This window comes from Galeopterus variegatus, unplaced genomic scaffold (genome assembly GCF_000696425.1).
Source record: "Galeopterus variegatus unplaced genomic scaffold, G_variegatus-3.0.2 Scaffold906, whole genome shotgun sequence".
NCBI classification, from domain to species: Eukaryota; Metazoa; Chordata; class Mammalia; order Dermoptera; family Cynocephalidae; genus Galeopterus; species Galeopterus variegatus.
Window position 1 is genome coordinate 378,124 of NW_007727017.1, and position 19,342 is coordinate 397,465.

The following is a 19,342-nucleotide window of genomic DNA, read 5'->3' on the forward strand; positions in this document are numbered from 1 at the left end:
AAAGGGGTCCGCAAGGGACCGTGGATGCCTGCAAACCCTCCTAGCCCTCTGCAGCTGGGACGTGCAGGTGAGCCTTGGACCCCAAGTCCTGAGACTTCTAGGGATGAATTCTTGATCCCCTTGGCTGCCAGTGAGCTGGGTGGCCTCGCACAAGGCCATTCACGTAGGCGGGCCTCAGTTTCCCTTTCTATAATCTGGAAGAGAAAGTGGCTCTGTATTGCATGGAGGTCACTGGCCCCTTGGGGAATTTATGAAAGCAAAGGGTCCTTTTCTAGAAGCCTGAGTGTGCGTGCCCAACCATGCTCATGAATGTAGAAGGCACCCGAGGGCTGTGGCCAGATTGCTCAGCTGGATTACATCTTTAGTCCTCACCATGGCCCCATGAGGTAGGTACCTTTATTAACCTCATTTTACAGTTGAGGAAACTGAGGAACAGAGAGATTAAACAACTTGCCTAAGGTCACACAGCCAGTAAATAGTGGGGCAGGGTTTGAACCCAGCAGCCTGTCTCCGGGCTCATGTTCCTAACAGCTTAGCAGCACAGCGGCCCCCAGAAGTTAACCTCAGGGCATCTTTGCGAAGTTGGCACAGGCAGGCGGCTTTCTAATCTATGACTCTGAAATTATGAAGCAAGTTCTGTGGTGAGGCTGGGAACTCAGTGTGGGCTGTGGGCTGAGGGTGATTCACCCAGGACTTCTGGATGTTACAGTTGAAGCAGGAAACATGACTGAGGAGGAGGCAGGACTGGCTCTGTGAAGCAAGTTCTGTGGTGAGGCTGGGAACTCAGTGTGGGCTGTGGGCTGAGGGTGATTCACCCATGACTTCTGGATGTTACAGTTGAAGCAGGAAACATGACTGAGGAGGAGGCAGGACTGGCTCTGCCACAGACTCTCTGTGTGGCCTTGGACAAATGACCTCACCGACCTGAGCCTCAGTTTCCCCTCTGAGAAAAGAGGACAGTACCAGCCCCTGCCCTGTATATGAGTTGGAGGAGTACACGAGATTGGGAAGCACATAGCAGGTGTTCATTCAAGAGAGTCGTCATTGTGATACACACAGGAACAATCTGTTGAAAACCCAGTGGCCTTTGTGCTGGAATCCAGGAGGCAACAGGGGACACAGGGAAGGTGAGAAAGCCCCTGCCTTGGAGCCTTCTTGAGAGGATGCTGTGGTCTTTCCAGGTCCAGCTCCTCCCTGCCACCACCAGCTTGGAGGCCCCAGCCGCATCCTGCCCGTCAGCTCTGTTTTCGATTTCGTTTCTTTAGAAAACTACACACAGAAGTTTCATTTTCTTTTTCTCCAGAAAGCTGATCGGGTCAGGCTGGTTAGGCATCTGTTTCCGGGGTATAAATAGCTGACTCCTGCCTCATTGAAGCTGCTGTTCCTTTCCTTGTGAGTGCGGAGCTGCCAGAAGCACCAGGCTGGGCCACAGAAGGACACCCAGCCCCGAGCCAGCCCCCATCTCAAGGCCCCAGCGCAGGAGCCTGCTGCTGCCCTCCAAGTCCATCGGGCTTCTTGTAGCTGCTGTCAGCATGGCTGAGGCCCCTGCTGGCCCGGACAGAGGAGGTACGGTACTTTACTTCTTCCTCCAAGGAACGGTGGTCGTTCCTGGGGCAGATTCCTACTTGTCTTCCTGGCTTCTTTCCTTGGCCCACATAACAGTAACTATGACAACAGCAATATCCTAAAGAACAGCAGTAACAAGAAGTAGAAGGATGCACAGCCACCCTGCTTCGAAAGCTTACTATGCCCTAGGCACCTCGCAGCCCGCTTTGCGTGCATTTCTCAATGGCTTGCCGGCGGCAAGGGCCATGGTGTTCCCATTTTATAGATGAGATAACTGAGGCCTCAGGTGAAATGACTCTCTCAGGGTATCACAGCTGGCGAACATCAGCTAGGGTTGAATGCTGTCTCACGATCATTATCAAAGTTGCTCTGATGAGATGTGTGTGTGCCTGTTTCCCCCTCGTTGCATTCTTTCCACAATTCACAGTTGACTCCTGGAAGAGTCCCCATGAAGGCCAACTGTGTACTGAGCAGTGGTTCTCTAGGGGCTCCCCTAAGTGCTTGTGGTCTGTGGGCTGAGGGCAGTTTTGGGTATTTTTATTTTGTTTCATTTTTGATCATTAGCTCATCGAATCCTCACTGCAATCTCTGTAGTAGCTGCGATTATACCCATTTCACGGATGGGGAAACTGAGGCACAATGCAGTGACACAGCTAGCAGTTGGCAGAGCTGGGGCTCAAACCCAGGAAAGCAGCCATGAGAGAATAGAAAGGAGAACTGGGAGGGGTGGCGTCTGGGTGTAGCCAGGAGCCCTGGCTGGTCGCTCGGGTTCCTGTTGTGTCTCTTTTGGGGAGACATGCAGACACTAGTGAAGACTCAGTAGCCAGCTTTAACTGATTTCCTTGTCTTCTTCCTCAGTTGATTTTTCTTTTATTACCAGCTTGTCACCTACACCTGCTCCATTTCACAATTGCCCATTTTCAGATGCAGTTGCCCAGCACTCCGCAGCCGAGGCCAGCCTGGCTCCTTGGGCTTGTTTTTCATCCACATCCCTGACCCCACCTCTCCTTTGGGGATCAGCAGTGTAGAGGAGGGAGGGGAAGAGGTTCACTGTGAGCCATCCTTCTCAATAACAAAACTCTGCAAGACAAGGCGAAGCCAAGTGTACAGTTGGTTGGATGGGGATCCCCCAGCTGCTGGGGGTAGAATTTGGCAAGTGAAGTGAAGGGGTGGGTGCCCCCAGGTCTTCCAGTTGCTCATCTGCACCCAGCAGGGATGAAAACATTCTGATCACAGGCCAAGGCACAGTGACCAGCTGTAGTGTCAGCAGACTTATTGTCCCCTGCCCAACAAGCACTGCCACCAAGGAACTGGGCACACCTAGAGAATCCTCTGATCAGGAAAGAAAGGCCCTGAAGATGAAGGATTGGGCCACTGCCCTGGAAGGGGACCCAGGTCTTCCCTGCCTTGCACCTCCCTCGGGGATCTTGGGGCAGACGTTTCCGGTGACAGCTGGGCCACCGCCCACAGTGGCTCTCTCCACGGCTGGCTCCCAGAGGCTGCCTGCGCCCTGTGTCTGCCCCATCCTCAGCTCCTGGCAGAGCAGCTGCTTTTGATTTCTTTTTTAATTATGTGAGGTGATGGTTTTGATTTTTGAGAGTTTGCTCAAGGAGGAGTGGGGCCAGTTGGAGAGCTCCTTCCTTAACTTCATGAAGACCTGCTTGGGGCTCGTTAAACTCAAACAGTGAAACAGGTGCATATGCCACCAGCCAAGGAGGACCTGCCTGTGCCCTGTCCTGGGTCAACTGGGCAGACATCTGTCCCAGTAGAGTACAAATGCATCACTCACCATTCATTCACTCACCAAGTCACTCATTTGTGCAACTGCCATTTCCTGAGCCCCTACTCCATGCCCAGCACTGTGCTAGACACCAAAGGTACGACAGCAAACCAGGCAAGTGTAGCAGGGGATCCTTGGGGACGTTCTGCAGGGGACACATACAAGCGGCATTCTGCCCATGCTGGGGCATGGAGGACTTTCCAAAGGAGGCGGCATCTGAGTGAGACCTGGAGGTTGCGTAAACGTTGGATGGGTGGAGAGGGGGGAAGAGTGTTCCTGACAGAGGGAACAGTATGTGCAAAGGCCCTGGGGTTAGTGGGGTGGAAAGGAGCCCCAGGGGACACATACAAGCGGCATTCTGCCCATGCTGGGGCATGGAGGACTTTCCAAAGGAGGCGGCACCTGAGTGAGACCTGGAGGTTGCGTAAACGTTGGATGGGTGGAGAGGGGGGAAGAGCGTTCCTGACAGAGGGAACAGTATGTGCAAAGGCCCTGGGGTTAGTGGGGTGGAAAGGAGCCCAGATAGGTCGGCACTTAGAGGGAAACTGGGCATGGGTGTAGACGAGGTGGGGGTCAGCAGAGCCAGATCTAGCTGCCGAGTGGATGGAGGACTGGGGGGAACCGGACTGGAATTGGTGGACCAGTGGAGAGACTATTGGTGTCACCCAGGAGATGGTGACAGGAATGAGTGGGTGGGGACAGAGAAGAAAGGAAGTGAAGGGCTGGGGGACAAATCCAGGAATGGTATTTCCAGGACTCTGTGCCTGGGTTTCAGGGGGAAGGTTTGTTTCTGAATGTCCATTGGGCTTTGGTTTGGCCCAATAACAACACCATTGATGTAAGTGAGCCTGAGAGGAAGAGAACCCCAGGGAGAGTGGTGACAGGGGATAGAGAACACCAGAGGCGGGTGTCCCAGGCAGGACATGGCTTGCTCCCCGGGGCCCCTCTCCTCCCTCCTGATCCAGCCTGCCACCCTCTCTCCCACCTGCCATCTCGTACCCACCCCTGGGTACGTCTGGCCTCCTCTGTCCAGAAAGTCACTTCTGACCAGCCCGTGTACCTCCCCCTCTGAACAGAGGTTGTTGCTGCTGTTATTGGTGGGTGTCTGCTCCAGTGTCTGCCCACTTCCTCTGCCTGGCGCTGCTCTCAAGGGGGGGCTTTCCCTGTCTCTGGGAGCCTTGAACCCCAGCTTGGACTGGGAAGCCTCCCCCTCTGAACAGAGGTTGTTGCTGCTGTTATTGGTGGGTGTCTGCTCCATTGTCTGCCCACTTCCTCTGCCTGGCACTGCTCTCAAGGGGGGGCTTTCCCTGTCTCTGGGAGCCTTGAACCCCAGCTTGGACTGGGAATCCTGGGGTCTCAGTTCTTCTCTCTGCCCTGCCCCCTTCTCCCAGGCCACCTTGAACAGAAGATCCTGCAGGTGCTGAGGGATGCAGGTTCCCCTGTGAAGACCAGTTGGCTGGTGACGGAATGCCAAGTGCCCAAGAAGGAGCTCAACCAAGTCCTCTACCGAATGAAGAAAGAGTTGAAAATCTCCCTCGCAGCCCCTGCCACGTGGTGCTTTGGTGGGGGTGGTTCTGAAGGCGAGGTTTCTGCAGGTCTGGCCCAGCCCAGCCAAGGTAACCTGCCCTCCCAGGAGGCAGGTGTGACCCAGCAGGAGCCATCCTGGCAATGGACAAGCCCAGATTTGGAACTGGGTTTGAATCTAGGCTCTACCACACATGGGGACGCATGATGTCCCCTCGCTGTGCCTTGATTTCTTTTTCTGGTCAATGGAGATGACAATAGGGCTGCTTTGTAGGAGTTGCTGGGAGGATTCGCTGCATAGGGCTCAGCCCAGTGCCGGCACATTGTTGGTACTCAGAAAAACATCAATAACAACAACAAAAATTAATAATGATCATTGATTGTGACCAGGGGTAGTAATCAACAGTGATAACAATAGAACATACTTCACTTCACACTAGATCCCCTTTTCTAGTTTGAGTTCACAGACAAAAGAGCTAACATTTATCAGGTACTCACCATGTGTTGGGTCCTGTGCCCAAGGGTTCACTGACCTTTCACACAACCCCAAGAAATAGAAAGATGTTGTTTTTCCTCTTTTATTTTTTTTGCAGAAAAGGAAGTTGAGCCCCAGAGAAGTTGATCAAAAGGAAGCCACACAGCTGGAAAGGGGCAGGGCGGGATTGGAAGCCAAGTATTTTTAATTCTGGAATCTGAGTTTGAAACACCCAGGCAGTGTGGCCCACCTGTGGAGCTGCCCACCCTTGCGCGGTAGAGGCCCGGTGTTGTCTCCCATTCCCTCACCCCTCTAACCGATCTGCCTTTCTTTAGCTGTGAGTCCCCAGCCAGACGCAGCTGCGATTGCAGAGAACCCCGGCTCTCAGCTCAGCAAGCGGCGTAAGCACCTTGGCTCCCTTTCAGCTGCTGGGACGGGGGGGTCCATTCCAAACCCTCCTTGAGGGTTACGAGTGTTCAGGGGCCACGTCCCATCCACCAAGAGCCTCCCACAAAATGTTCAGAGCCAAGACTCATTGTTCACAGTGGAAGACTCTAAATGGCTGAGCAACTATTTCTCCGATCCATAGCTGATATTTATTGGGCACCTACCCTGTGCCAGGCACCCACTGTGCAGAGCACTGTATGCACATCCCGATCCTTCAGAGCAGCCTCTCCAGTGATCGTCACTGCCCCCGTTATAACTATGCACATTTTACAGATGAGGAAACTGGCCAGAGGGCTGGGTAACTGTCCAAGGTCACGCAACTAGTGAGTGGTGGGGCAGGTTCAAATTCAGGGGGTCTGTCTTAAACACCTGACCCTTCTGCCTCTCAGAGGAAGAGATCTACAGGTTTCTGGAAGATAATGGGTCTCAGAGGGCCCTGATCATCGCTCAGGCCCTGGGCATGAGGACAGCAAAAGATATCAACCCAGACTTGTACAAGATGAAGGACAAGCACCTTCTGGACTTTGACAAGAAGTCAAAAGCATGGACGATTTATCGACCAGGTAGGCCCTCACCTGGGCAGGGGCAGAGGTGCAGAGCTGTGAAGGGAAGCCATGAACACACAGTGCCTGGTCCTTGCTGGGTGCTCTGCTAAGCATTTTGCCTCCTCCACCTCGTCAGAACCTGCCAGAAGCTTCTGGTGGTCTTACTGATGGTTCACTGGAGGGGGTTCTGGTAGGGAGGGGCATGCTGGCAGGATTAATCAGGGAGGGCTTCCTGGAGTGGAGGCCCAAGGGCTGAGTTGCAGAAGGCAAGGGGCTGGGAGGGGAGGTGGCCCACTCCAAATTTTATCTGCCCTGGGGTGCAAGGGGTCAGTCTGAGTCTGATGGTGGTTTTGTGTGAGCACTTTGCCTACCTTAGGGTTTTAAAGTTGCCAAAAGAGAAAGGAAGGGTGAGCTCAGATACCTAAAAGGCGAGCCCAGGGCCAGCTTGTCCATGAGGTACAGTAGGCACAGGGTTTAGAGCTCATGGTACTCTTAGGGGTCCACAAAAATGTTTCAATTTTAATTTCTTTTAAAATCAGAAGAAGAAATGAATGTTATAATAATAATTTGATGATGGTTTTGTGTGAGCACTTTGCCTACCTTAGGGTTTTAAAGTTGCCAAAAGAGAAAGGAAGGGTGAGCTCAGATACCTAAAAGGCGAGCCTAGGGCCAGCTTGTCCATGAGGTACAGTAGGCACAGGGTTTAGAGCTCATGGTACTCTTAGGGGTCCACAAAATGTTTCAATTTTAATTTCTTTTAAAATCAGAAGAAGAAATGAATGTTATAATAATAATGAATATCTAAAAAAATGAATCTAGCCTGGATTATATTGGTTTTTACACTGACACGGTCAAAAAATATAATTTAAAATGTTGTTTTTTTTTTTTTTTTTATGGAGAAAAGGGCCCACAAGGGCACAAGAGCCGAGGGCTCACGAGGGTGGTACTGTGGCCCTGCGAAGTTGGCAAAGCCTGGGCAGGGGCCTGTCTCAGCCCACGAGGGGCCAACACTCCTGTTCTCAGCACCCAGGTGGGGGGTGGGGGGTTGTCTCAGCATCACGGGGCTGCTCTTAGGAAGGAATGATCATGTGGGAGAGCCGCCAGATTTTCAATAATGGTGACAAATCCAAACTCTTCTAAACGTTATGTGAGCAAATAAAACCTCTCTGCCCGTGGACACCGTCTTTCAGCCACTGCTCAAGGGAGAGGGGGCCATGGAGTTCAGTGGTCAGGGTTGTGGGTGCCTCCCAGCAAGAGGGAAAAGGGTGGGGAGAGCAGTACAAGCCTCCTGCAGTCCTCCTAGTGAGTGGCCATGTGGCTTGGCCATGGAGGTGGCAATGAACACATGGGGGAGGGTGGACCTGCCACAGCGATTTCCAAGTGAGGCTCCATTGGAGATGCTTGTGTGTTAAACACATTGGTTCCTACCTTGGACCGACTGACTCAAAACCCCAGGATGCGTGACTGGAAATCTGTGTTTTAACAAGATCCCCGGGAAAATTGGGTGCTGCCGACTGGTACTTGGAACCCTGACCCCTAGAGAGGGGCAAAGGGATAGAGTGAAGTTTTTTTTTTTTGTAGAAGATTCTGGAAGAAGAAATCAGTCCACCCCAACTATTTACCAGCAAAATCCAATCAACATGATCTGCCAGAATGGACCAAACAGCCTCATTTCCATTTCAAACTCTAACTCCACCCAGATTGGACATGGGAATGTCATAATGACACAGTTGACCCCTGGAGAGGACGGTAAGTGTCCGAGGGACTTCTAGGAGGAGGCACTTCAGGGGGCACCTGCTCCCCCGGGTGGGGGTGGCAGTGGGAGGAGGAGGGGCCGCTTTCCAGTCTCCGTGGTTCTCCTTTATGGCCTTCCTGAGAATGAGGAAGCCTGGATCAAACCTCTCCTGCTCTCCCTTCATTCTGATGCCTTTTGCTTCATTTTCAACAGAATTTAACATTTTTTTAAATGAGAAACAACTCCATTCACTCCCCTGCAGCAGAGCGTCACCAGGGGTTTGTTGTCGTACTTTACTTGTTCTGAGACACGCTACTTTCTCCCACAGTTTAACGTGTTAGGAATCGGGATGCCTCTTACCATCAGTGGCACCCTAGTTGTGATGAAATGTGGTGCCATCAATTGACCACTTACTCCATGCCAGGCACTGTGGCAACAAGGGACCACCTGTCAGTCCAGCCAAGACAACCATGAGTGAGACTCCCTGTAACCCTGGGAGAGCCTTTTCCCCCTCTGGGCCTCAGTTTCCCCAACTGAGAATCTAGATCATCATTTCCCCCACTTGAATACTCTGAGCCCCACCTTCCCAATTTTGGCTATGACCATGTCTGGTTCTTTACTTAATGTTGTTAAGCTAATATGGTTCACCATTTTTCCTACTCAAGTTTACTTGTATTTTAAAATAAAATTTTGTAGCATCACCTTAAGTGGAAAACCATGATGGTCACCATAGAATAAATGCTGGGGAAATAAAACAGTGTGCGAGGCTCTGAGTGCTCCTGTAGGGAGGTGTTAAAGATATGTTAGCACCAGAGGACACTTTCTCCTGTTGAGCTCAGAAGGATTGAGAATGATTAGGAACCAGATTGATATGCTCATTGTTTGGGTTTGCAAGCGTCTAAGCAACACCCCAGGTACCAGCCACCATCGTGAAAAACTGGGGAACCCCATCACTAGCCCCTGTGCTGGGTCCATCTGCTCTCCAATCCAGAACCTGAAACACTTGGCTCCCAGTCCAGTGGTGTCTAGGAAGAATTCAGAGGCCTGTCACTTCTGTCCAGCCAGGACTACAGAACTCTGTGTGTGTGTGTGTGTGTCTGTCTGTCTGTGTGTGTCTGTGTGTGTCTGTGTGTGTCTGTGTGTGTCTGTGTGTGTTGGCGAGTGGGGGAGGGTCAGAGGTGGGGAAGGAAGCCTGGGGTCACCTCCAGTAAGGTCATGCTGCTCTGTCCCCCTGCCAGGTTCCACAGCTCCCCACTACCTTCCTTCAACAGCACCAGGTGATTCCTCCACTCAGGGTCCCCTAGCTGATGTCTGGGGGCCCCAGGACATCCATGTGGAGCAATCCATTCTCAGACGGGTGCAGCTGGGACACAGCAATGAGATGAGCGTGCACAGCATCCCATCTGAGGGCCCCACCCACAGACTGCCAGGCAGCCCCCCAGGTAATGGGATCACATGCCCAGACCCACCACCACCACCCCATTTGGTTCCTCTCCGGAAGGAGCTGGAGCCAGAGTCTTTGCGGGGGGAGTCATGACAACAAAATTCCTTTCCTTCCACCAGGAGGCTGTATGTACCACAGAGCAGGTGGGGCTTTTACAGCTAGCATTCTGGATTCCCAGCCCCTGCTGCCCACTGCAGGAAACCTCAGTTTCCTCATCTGTAAAATGGGCATGGACTCCCCAGAGAAGCGGAGGCTGGGCCAGCTGAAGCAGGGACAGAGGCAATGGCATTAGACTGGAATGATGTCTCAGGAGGATGGAGGACAGGAACCAGCTTAAGGACGTGGTGTCTTACTGAGCGCTGTGGCTGCAGTGACCAGAGGGCCTGGCTGAGTCCTCCTCTGTGCTGGCAACCCAGAGATGGGCTGGGGGAGAAGAACAGCAGAGAGAACAGAGAAGGAATGAAGAGGAAAAGCAGGGAGCCCTGGAGAGGAGTCTCCAGAGAGGGGCGAGGCCAGCGAGGTTGGAGAAGCATCCTTGGGGTTGGTGATGACCTTAGGGGGACATTTTTGGGGAGTGAGGGAAACAGGAGGAGTCTGAGGAGACTAAGTGTGGACAACTCTCTTCAGAAGTTTGGGCAGGAAAGGGAGGAGCCAGATGGCAGGGCCTGGGGTCGGGTGGGGGACGGGGGTAGATTTTAAGCAAAAGTGGGAAGCAGACAGCAGAGAGATGAGGAGGCAGCAGAGTGGGGAAACTGAGTCCCAGAGGAAGACACTGAGGACCACATCAGCAGGACTGGGCCCTGGGGTCGGGTGGGGGACGGGGGTAGATTTTAAGCAAAAGTGGGAAGCAGACAGCAGAGAGATGAGGAGGTAGCAGAGTGGGGAAACTGAGTCCCAGAGGAAGACACTGAGGACCACATCAGCAGGACTGGGCTCAGGAGGGTGGAGAGAGATGGCATCCCAGGCAGGTGACGGGCATGTGCAAAGGTGTGGCAGTGGGTGGCCAGGCGGTGGCTGTCCGCCCAGTGTGGTGTGGACCCCTGGTGGGAGGTGTCAGGGGACTTGAAAGCCAGGCTGGGGGACAGGACTATGGGGTCACTGTCCAGCTGCTCACCCCTCCTGCATCTCTCGCTGGCTGATGCACAGTCTCTGCCACCACCGATGGTCCAGAAGCTTCATTTGAAGTGCGAATGCCCAAACCAGGACTTCACCCTGAGGGGGATGCATCCCAGAGAGTCCACATCAAATCATGCTTCCTCGAGGATGCCTCCATCGGCAGCAGGAACAGGATGACCGTCGGCCCCGGGGCCACTGGTCCAGGAGATGCGGCGTCTGGAGACAGAGAGTCAGGCGCGGACACAGGTGAGCCTGGGGCACAGGGGCCCCTGTGTGTTCTCCTTCCCCCATTCATTCACTCCTTTCCTCCTTCCGTCCCTCCTTCCCTCCTCTCCTTCCTTCCTTCCATAATCATTCACTGGTCTCCTCTTTCCCGGAGTCTGTGAGCGGTACAGGGCAGTGGCAAAGAGCACGAGCTCTGAAGTTAGAGCCCAGGGACCTAACCTGCATCACTGAACTTTCTGCACCTCAGTTTCCTTGTCTGTAAAATGGGGATGATAAGAACGGCCTGTAGCAGCCTCACAGCTGTTGAGAGGATGAGGCAAAACATGCAGGCAAAGCACCAGCACCGCGCCCAGCCCGGCCACGTGCGCGGGCAGCGGGAAGTGTCATGATTGTTGTCATCATCCGCATTAGGTAGTCTCTGTTGCTCACAGCAGAATACCTGAAACTGGGAAATTTATGAAGAAGTAGAATGTATTTCTTATAGTTTCAGAGGCTGGGAAGTCCCAAGTCCAGGGAACACATCCGGTGAACAGGTTGTTCTTGGTGGTGACTCACTACAGTGATGCAGGGTGTCACATGGCAGGAATGGGCTGAGCAAGAGAGAGAGCTAAGCTTCTCACTGGCTCTCCTGATAAAGCCATCAGAACACGCCCATCACAACCCATTAAACCATCGATGGATTAATCCATTCACAAGGGCACAGTCCTCACAATCCAATCACCTCCTGAAGCCCCACCTTTCAATTACCATAACAGGATTTCCCACCCTCTGACACTGTTAAAGTGGGGATTAAATTTCCGGTACATGAACCTTTGGGAGACACGTTTAATCTATAGCATTCTGCCCCTGACCCCCCTAAGTTCATTTCTTTCTCAGAAGTAAATACATTCATTCCATCCTCAAAGTCTTGTTTCAGCTCAGAAGCCCAAAGTCTCATCTGTGAAATCAAAGTTATCTCCTCCCAAGATGCGTGGGGGGACAGGCACAAGACAAATTTTCATTCCAATATGGAGAGATGAGCCAAAAAGAAGAGGTGGCAGGTCCAAAACAAGTCCAGCAACCAGCAGAGCAGGCATCAGATCTCAAAGTTGGAGAATAATCTTCCTTGACTCCGTGTCCAGCATCCTCTGCACACTGGCACAGGGGTGGCCCCAAGTCCTCGGGCAGCCCCGTTCCTATGGCTTTCCTGGTCTCAGCCCATGCTTCAGCTCTTGCAGGCTGGTGTTGCACGCTATTATCTCCACAATTCTGGGGTCTCCATGGTGGTCCCGCTCCCACAGCTCCACCAGGCATTGCCCTGGTGGGGTTTCTCTGCTGCAACTCTGACACCACATTTCTGCTCGGCATTGCTCTAGTGGAGGCTGTCTGCAGTAACTCCACCCCACAACAGATCTCTTCCTGCACCCCCAGACTTTTCCATCCATCCTCTGGAATTGGGGTGCGATGCCTCTCCAGCTCTTGCATTCTGCAAGCCTGCAGATTTAACACCACGTGGACGTCACTAAAGCATTGCTGTAGAATTGACTCTGACGTCCTCCCACAGCCTGGAGCTGGCTCTGGCCTCTGCTCCCCTCCCAGCCACACCCCACTTGTCCCCACATCATCATCTCCTCACCACTAGTCTGTTGCCCACACTGTTCTGTCCACCAGGGACACCCTCCCCACCTGCCACCTTGCTCTGAGCAACAGGGAGCCACAGAGAGGCTTTGAGCAGGAGAGGGGCAGGATGAGAATTCTGCCTTCAGTGTGAAGAAAGGATTAGAAGGATTTCATCTCCTACACTTCTGGGATTTGGAATAAGGAGTCACACCCAGTCCCACCAGTGGTTAGAAAACCCAGATTGGCTGGAATCTGGTGGAGTGGCTGGCATCTGCAGCCAGTGCCTGAAGGCTCAGGGGACGTGTCCTGGACATAGAGAGGGTCTCCTCATCCTGATGGCCATGTCTTTGCTGGCCTGGTATAGCAGGAAATCCAGGCCCCCCTCTTCCCTCTAAGCACTCCCTCCAGGACCCCCTCAGAGTCCCATGTGTCAGTGATACCTNGGTCTCAGCCCATGCTTCAGCTCTTGCAGGCTGGTGTTGCACGCTATTATCTCCACAATTCCGGGGTCTCCATGGTGGTCCCGCTCTCACAGCTCCACCAGGCATTGCCCTGGTGGGGTTTCTCTGCTGCAACTCTGACGCCACATTTCTGCTCGGCATTGCTCTAGTGGAGGCTGTCTGCAGTAACTCCACCCCACAACAGATCTCTTCCTGCACCCCCAGACTTTTCCATCCATCCTCTGGAATTGGGGTGCGATGCCTCTCCAGCTCTTGCATTCTGCAAGCCTGCAGATTTAACACCACGTGGACGTCACTAAAGCATTGCTGTAGAATTGACTCTGACGTCCTCCCACAGCCTGGAGCTGGCTCTGGCCTCTGCTCCCCTCCCAGCCACACCCCACTTGTCCCCACATCATCATGTCCTCACCACTAGTCTGTTGCCCACACTGTTCTGTCCACCAGGGACACCCTCCCCACCTGCCACCTTGCTCTGAGCAACAGGGAGCCACAGAGAGGCTTTGAGCAGGAGAGGGGCAGGATGAGAATTCTGCCTTCAGTGTGAAGAAAGGATTAGAAGGATTTCATCTCCTACACTTCTGGGATTTGGAATAAGGAGTCACACCCAGTCCCACCAGTGGTTAGAAAACCCAGATTGGCTGGAATCTGGTGGAGTGGCTGGCATCTGCAGCCAGTGCCTGAAGGCCCAGGGGACGTGTCCTGGACATAGAGAGGGTCTCCTCACCCTGATGGCCATGTCTTTGCTGGCCTGGTATAGCAGGAAATCCAGGCCCCCCTCTTCCCTCTAAGCACTCCCTCCGGGACCCCCTCAGAGTCCCATGTGTCAGTGATACTGCAGGGGCCACGGGGGAGGGGGGCACCTCGTTGGGGCCTAGGCAACAAGCCTCTTGGAGCATGGGCTCCCTTCTTTCAACAAAGGCAGCTTCCAGTTCTCAGACACCCCCCAGGCTGTGGAGGGGCCCCAGGAGGGTGTGTGCTCAGGACTCCACAACATGCATGGGTGGTTTGCAGAGCCCTGTGGGTCTCAAGCCTGACCAGCCAAGATTCCTCTTTCTGAAAAGAAACAAACACAACCTTCTGTTTTTCAAAAATGGCTATACTCCCGAATTTGTCCTATGTCCTCCTGGAGTCCTTCCCCGAGGTCCCAGCAGAGGAGCTGATGAGGTCTTGTCCACCCAAGAAGCACCTGGCTTCTTCCTTGGGCCATGGGCAGGGTGTGGCCCTGAGAAGCAGGAGGCAAGGTGTCCTGTTGTGCTGCATTTTTGAGGAAATAGCTACTCAGAGGCTGTCAGTGCTAGAGAGTGCAGAGCCGTCTTTTGGGGTCCTAGAGAGGATTAGGGGAGCCCTGGGAGGGGGCTTTCAGCTGTGATTCCTGCATCTCCATCTCACGGCTGTAAACTTGGACAGGGCCAGCTCCATGATCTGCAGGGCCCTGTGCAAAACGAAAAAGTAGGGTTCCCCGTTCAAGACTCAGTAAGAATTTCAAGACGATGACAGCAAAGCATTAAACTGAGCTCATGTCTTTCCTAAGGGTGGGTCCCTATATAATGCCCAGGCCATGCAGCCATGAAGCCGGTCCACTTGGAACCTTCTGGAACATGATCCCTCCTCTATTCTCACCCCACCTCCCCATGAGTCACCCGGGTCCACTGATTCTTCCCAAGGAATAATGCTGTGGCCACCTTAAACTTTGCCCATCTTTCAAATATTAGGAAGTAGTTCATTCATTCATTCAATGGCTCAACCAATTTTTCTTTAGAACTTGACTCCAGAGATAGAGCCATGAGCAAGACAGATGAATATCCCCCCCTTCATGGAGATTATATTCCCTTAGGGAATAGAGACACTCACAACACAATTGTTTTAAAGAAAGATTTGAACTGTAAAGACAATGAAACCTGGAGAGGGCTGGGCAGGGGCCGTGCTGAGCACCTTGGGGAGGGATCTGAGGCTGAGCAAGGACCGGGCCAGGCAAAGCCCTGGGAATGGTGCTACAGGTGGAGGGGATGGTGAGTGCAAAGGCCCTGGGGCAGGAACAAGAGCGACATGCTCAGTGTCATGGGGCAGGAGCCCAGGGAGCAAGAGGGAGTGAATCCGATGAGCCCAGGGCCTGGGCAGGGGTCTAGTGTTGCAGAGCCTGAAAGCCCAGATGACAAGTCTGGATCTTATCTGAAGTGAGCTGGGATTCCCTGGAGGGTTTTGAGCAGAAACATTGTGATTTGTTGCATAATTTAAAAGTATCACTGAAGACAATTTGGGGACAGAGCAAAAAGGGAGGCCGGGGGAAGCAGGGAGCTACTGCAGTGGTGCAGGCAAGGAAGGGCAGGGACCTGCAGCCTGGGACAGTGGCCTTTGTCCCCAGTTAACCCCATAGCCTTGGTTATGCGAGATGAGGCCACTCACGTGTTCTCTTGTGACATCTTCTCTTCCCCCAGATCCTAGTCCTGAAGCCACACAGTGCAGAAGTGATTTCCTTCGCGATGTTGGTCAGGATGCCCCCAGCTACATCTCCACGCTCACCCTCCAGCTGGAAGCTGTGACTCTTGGAAATGGGGATCCGGAAACTGCAGGACACAGTCGCTGGATGGATGGAACCCCAGATGTGGGCAGCCCAGGGGGAGGTGGGATTTAGAACAGACAGCCTCAGGCCAGACTTGCTCAGAAAGAGGCCAGAGAGGCAGATGCTAGAGAACCTGGGCCCAGCGCTTCCTGCGTTTCCCATACGCCTTTTCTGACCTGCTTGCTTCTGACCATGGCCAGCAGGAGCCAGCTTGGGGGGCTGGGCCTGGCACGAGGATGGTCTTAGGCCAGGTCGTGGTGGCTGGGAGCAGACAGGGAGTCCTCGTGAGGAACCCTGGGTGTGCTGAGAGACAGCAGGCAGACTGCAGCAGGGCTTGGCCAGACAGCCGGGCCCCCACCACTCCCTGTACTCCTTCCTGGGCCCGGGGTCCCTGCTGTGAGTCACCTTCCATCACAGCTGCCTGCTATGGTCTGAATGTTTGTGTCCCTCCAAAATCCATGTGGAAACTTAATCCCCAGCAGTAGTATGAAGAGGTGGGGCGTTTACAAGGTGATTGATTCGTGAGGGCTCTGCCCTTGTGAATGGGGTTAGTGCCCTGAAAAAAGGGCTTGAGGGAGTGTGTTAGTCCCCTTTTCCCTTCCCCCACATGAGGACACAGCAGCAAGGTGCAATCATTGAAGCAGAGACCAAGCTGCCCTCCCCACATACCAAATCTGCTGGCACCTTGATCTTGGACTTCTCCACCTTCAAAACTGTGAGAATGAATTTCTGTTGTTTATAAATTACCAGTCTAAGGTATTTTGTTGTAGCAGCCTGAACGGGCTGAGACACTGCCCCACTCTGTTCTCCTCACCCATGACCTGACTTCATCAAGGCCCACCATGGCCACCTGACCTTCTAGAATCTTCCCTCCTCAGCCTTGATCTCTCCAGATTTCTTAACTGAACTTCCAGAGAGAACCCTCCACCCCACTCCAGGCCCTGGTGGAAGTCATTGGCCACCCCCTGGGTCAGGTGACCTCTCCAGGCCAGTTCACAGGGGACATTTGCTGTATCCCAGACACAGGGACCAAGCTCCCTTAGATCCCTCAGAAGGGGTGGGGCGCTGTGATATTTCCAGAACCAAGGAGTGAGGTGAGGACTTAGAGGGCACTTAGGAAGGGAGGATGGCAGGAGGATGGAGGATAGAGGAAGGTGGTGACCAGCCAGGGGACTGTGTCCTCCCTGCACATGCACACATGTGGGCATGCACATGCACACACATACACACATACACGTACATGCACACACATGCACACACTCACATGCACACACACATGCATACACTCACACACATGCACACACTCACATGCACACACACATGCACATGCACACATACACGCACACACAGGCACATACACACATGCGCACATACACTCAGGCACAGGCATGTACACAGACATGAAGGTCAGAACAAGATAATTTATTTGGAGAACCACAGCAGTTTGGGTGTTGCTGGAGAGCCCAACTCAAAGAAAATAGAGGCGGAACTGGTGGAGAGGGAAGCAGGGGCCAGACCACATGTGCTTGGGAACAGGAACCTGACACCTGGCATGACGCAAGCACAGCCCAACCTGCATCAAGGTATTGGATTCATTATGTGGGACAGGGGACTCGTCCCATGGGCTGGAATTGCCTGGCCCTATTGGGAACAAAGTTATCTCAACCACTATGATGATCCGGGGTTCCCAAATCATTTCCTCGTGGAATATCCTGTTTGCAAACATGAGCCGCCAGCTAAAAGGGGTTTACAATCAGGTTTGGCTCATTGTTTCTGGGGTTGTCTCTCTCCTGCACTGAGCTAAAATCAGTTGCTTGCCTCAAAGTTCGCCCAAGGTGTGTGGGTAATCAGGCCCCATGTCAGCAGGGGATCAAAATGAAGTGCCTGAACCAGAATACTCATTTTTTCAGCGAGATTTTTCCCTCTCTGTATAATTAATTTGTCATAAATATGCTGAGGAAGCGTTGCTGGCAGTTAATGGGAGCTAGAGGTGAAGGTCAGTGCTGGTCTCTTCAGGAAGAAAATTAACCAGCTACCATTGAAAGCAGAGAATGATTAAGTCCATCCATCCCCCAGCCCTTTGCTCTCACTAGCTCACTCGCTTGCCCGCCGCTCCTTTCTGCCTTGAGGGGTGCACGCAGAGCTTGCAGCCCCCAGAGTTGCATAGGGGGAGGAGAAATTTGCTCCGTGAGTTGGAAATGATTTTTCAAACCATCATGACCCGCTCACAAATGCAATTCTATTTTCTCATCTTGGTCACTCTCTTCCTCTCAGAGCCCAGACAGGACTCCTGACCTGTGGGATTTTAGCAGACAGCCAAGATAGGAGGTGTAGAGCAGGAAAAAGAATCTAGGAAGTAATTCAGGAGCATTTTGGCTGCAAGTGGCAGAAACCTAACTCACCCAGGCTTAAACAAAAAGGGGAATCTATTTGCTCATGCAACTGGGAATTCAAGAGATACCTAGGTTCAGGAATGGCTGGATCCAGGGGCTCAAGCATTCATTTCAGGCTTCTTTTCCTCCATCTCTCTGAGAGACTCTGCATGTGGCTCCCAGCTACCTAAGGCTTGAGTTCTGCCACTTTAGCAACCCTGGCAGGAAGAGGCTCCAAGCCAACTACTGCTAGTAGAATATCCTGGGGAGAATTCTAATTGGTCATACATGGGTCACATGTGGATCCCTGAGCCAATCAGGGGGAAGGAGTGCTCCGATTGGTTACTGTGGGGTCACATGTGCTGCCCCGTGGGAGGAGAGGGGAGATCATTCACATGGGACGTGTTCCCCAGGAAAGGGTGGTTCTGTTATCAGAAAAGAGAAGGAATGCTGCACTAACAAGAACTAGGCATCCACTTCAGGAAGGGGGTGTGGGCATTTCTTTCCAGAATTTTCCAAACACAGGAGGACTTTCTTTAGGGAAAGAAAGAAAAAAAATCCTCAATGTGAGGGACAATCATGAGGTTGAGCCACTCCAAGGATTAGTGTCGACAGTGACGAGGACAAGGCCCTTCCACAGGTTCCTGGGGGGGGGGGGGTNCCGGGGGGGGGGGGGTTATGTCAGTCTCCCACCCCCCTCCTGGGCTGCAGACTGGATGCACAGGAGGGACAGAGGCCTTACACAGAGATGCCAGGGACAAGCATGGCACAGAGAATGGGGTCTGGTGCAGGCGCTGCCCAGCCTTCCTGGGACAGTGGTCCTGTCATTTGACACTCTCTGTGACTGTCTCTACTTTGCACGATACCAAGAGTTCCTCTTCTGCCTCCTTCACAGAACGTGTGTGGGGAGTGTGCTCGGCGGGGTGGGGCCTGACAGTCACTGACAACCTGCAGATTACAGAAACCCTACTCAAATTGGCTGATTTATTTAAAAAGGTACTTTCATGAGACATTGGAGGAAAGCTCCCAACATGGCTAGACAAAAAGCAAACAAACATAAAAGAGGATTTATGAGGACATAGAGAAAATGCAGTGAACAGAAGAAAACTTCAAATTTCTGTCATTAACAACCTCAGAGAGAGGAAAGGCTGTCACAGCCAGGAAGCAAGAACAGTCTGCTCAGCAAAGGACATTCAGGAGAATGAGAACAAGCTCCTCGACATGATAAGTGTGAAAGCTAAAAAAAGTTTAAAAAGCAGTAGAAGAGTTGGAAGAAAAAGTTGAGAAAGTTTCCCACATAGTAGATAAAGATTTGCTTATAACATGGACGATAGCAGGAGGAAAAGAGAAATGTGCATGATTAATTGAGTAGTCCTATATCTCATAAGTAGAAAGTATGGAAAAGGTAGAAGGTATAAGTTATCAAAAAAAAAATTTTGGGGGGCCGGCCCGGTGGCGCACTGGATAGTGCGCCGCTTGGGAAGCGCGGCGGC

The 19,342-nt window shown here is 52.7% G+C and overlaps 2 protein-coding genes across 2 annotated transcripts in view; both read left to right on the top strand.

Moving 5' to 3' along the window:
- LOC103590979 (Z-DNA-binding protein 1-like) overlaps nt 1-914 on the top strand; it is a 6,894-nt gene extending 5,980 nt beyond the window's left edge. Inside the window, exon 6 of the mRNA XM_008573343.1 lies at nt 838-914. Coding sequence (XP_008571565.1) covers nt 838-914 — 77 coding nt within the window. The remainder of the gene's footprint in view (nt 1-837) is intronic.
- A 618-nt stretch (nt 915-1,532) lies between these two features.
- Nucleotides 1,533-19,342, top strand: part of LOC103590980 (Z-DNA-binding protein 1-like) — a 26,359-nt gene continuing 8,549 nt past the window's right edge. Inside the window, exons 1-9 of the mRNA XM_008573344.1 lie at nt 1,533-1,566; nt 4,738-4,962; nt 5,681-5,746; nt 6,144-6,146; nt 6,182-6,355; nt 7,919-8,086; nt 9,311-9,514; nt 10,663-10,878; nt 15,353-15,538. Coding sequence (XP_008571566.1) covers nt 1,533-1,566; nt 4,738-4,962; nt 5,681-5,746; nt 6,144-6,146; nt 6,182-6,355; nt 7,919-8,086; nt 9,311-9,514; nt 10,663-10,878; nt 15,353-15,538 — 1,276 coding nt within the window. The remainder of the gene's footprint in view (nt 1,567-4,737; nt 4,963-5,680; nt 5,747-6,143; nt 6,147-6,181; nt 6,356-7,918; nt 8,087-9,310; nt 9,515-10,662; nt 10,879-15,352; nt 15,539-19,342) is intronic.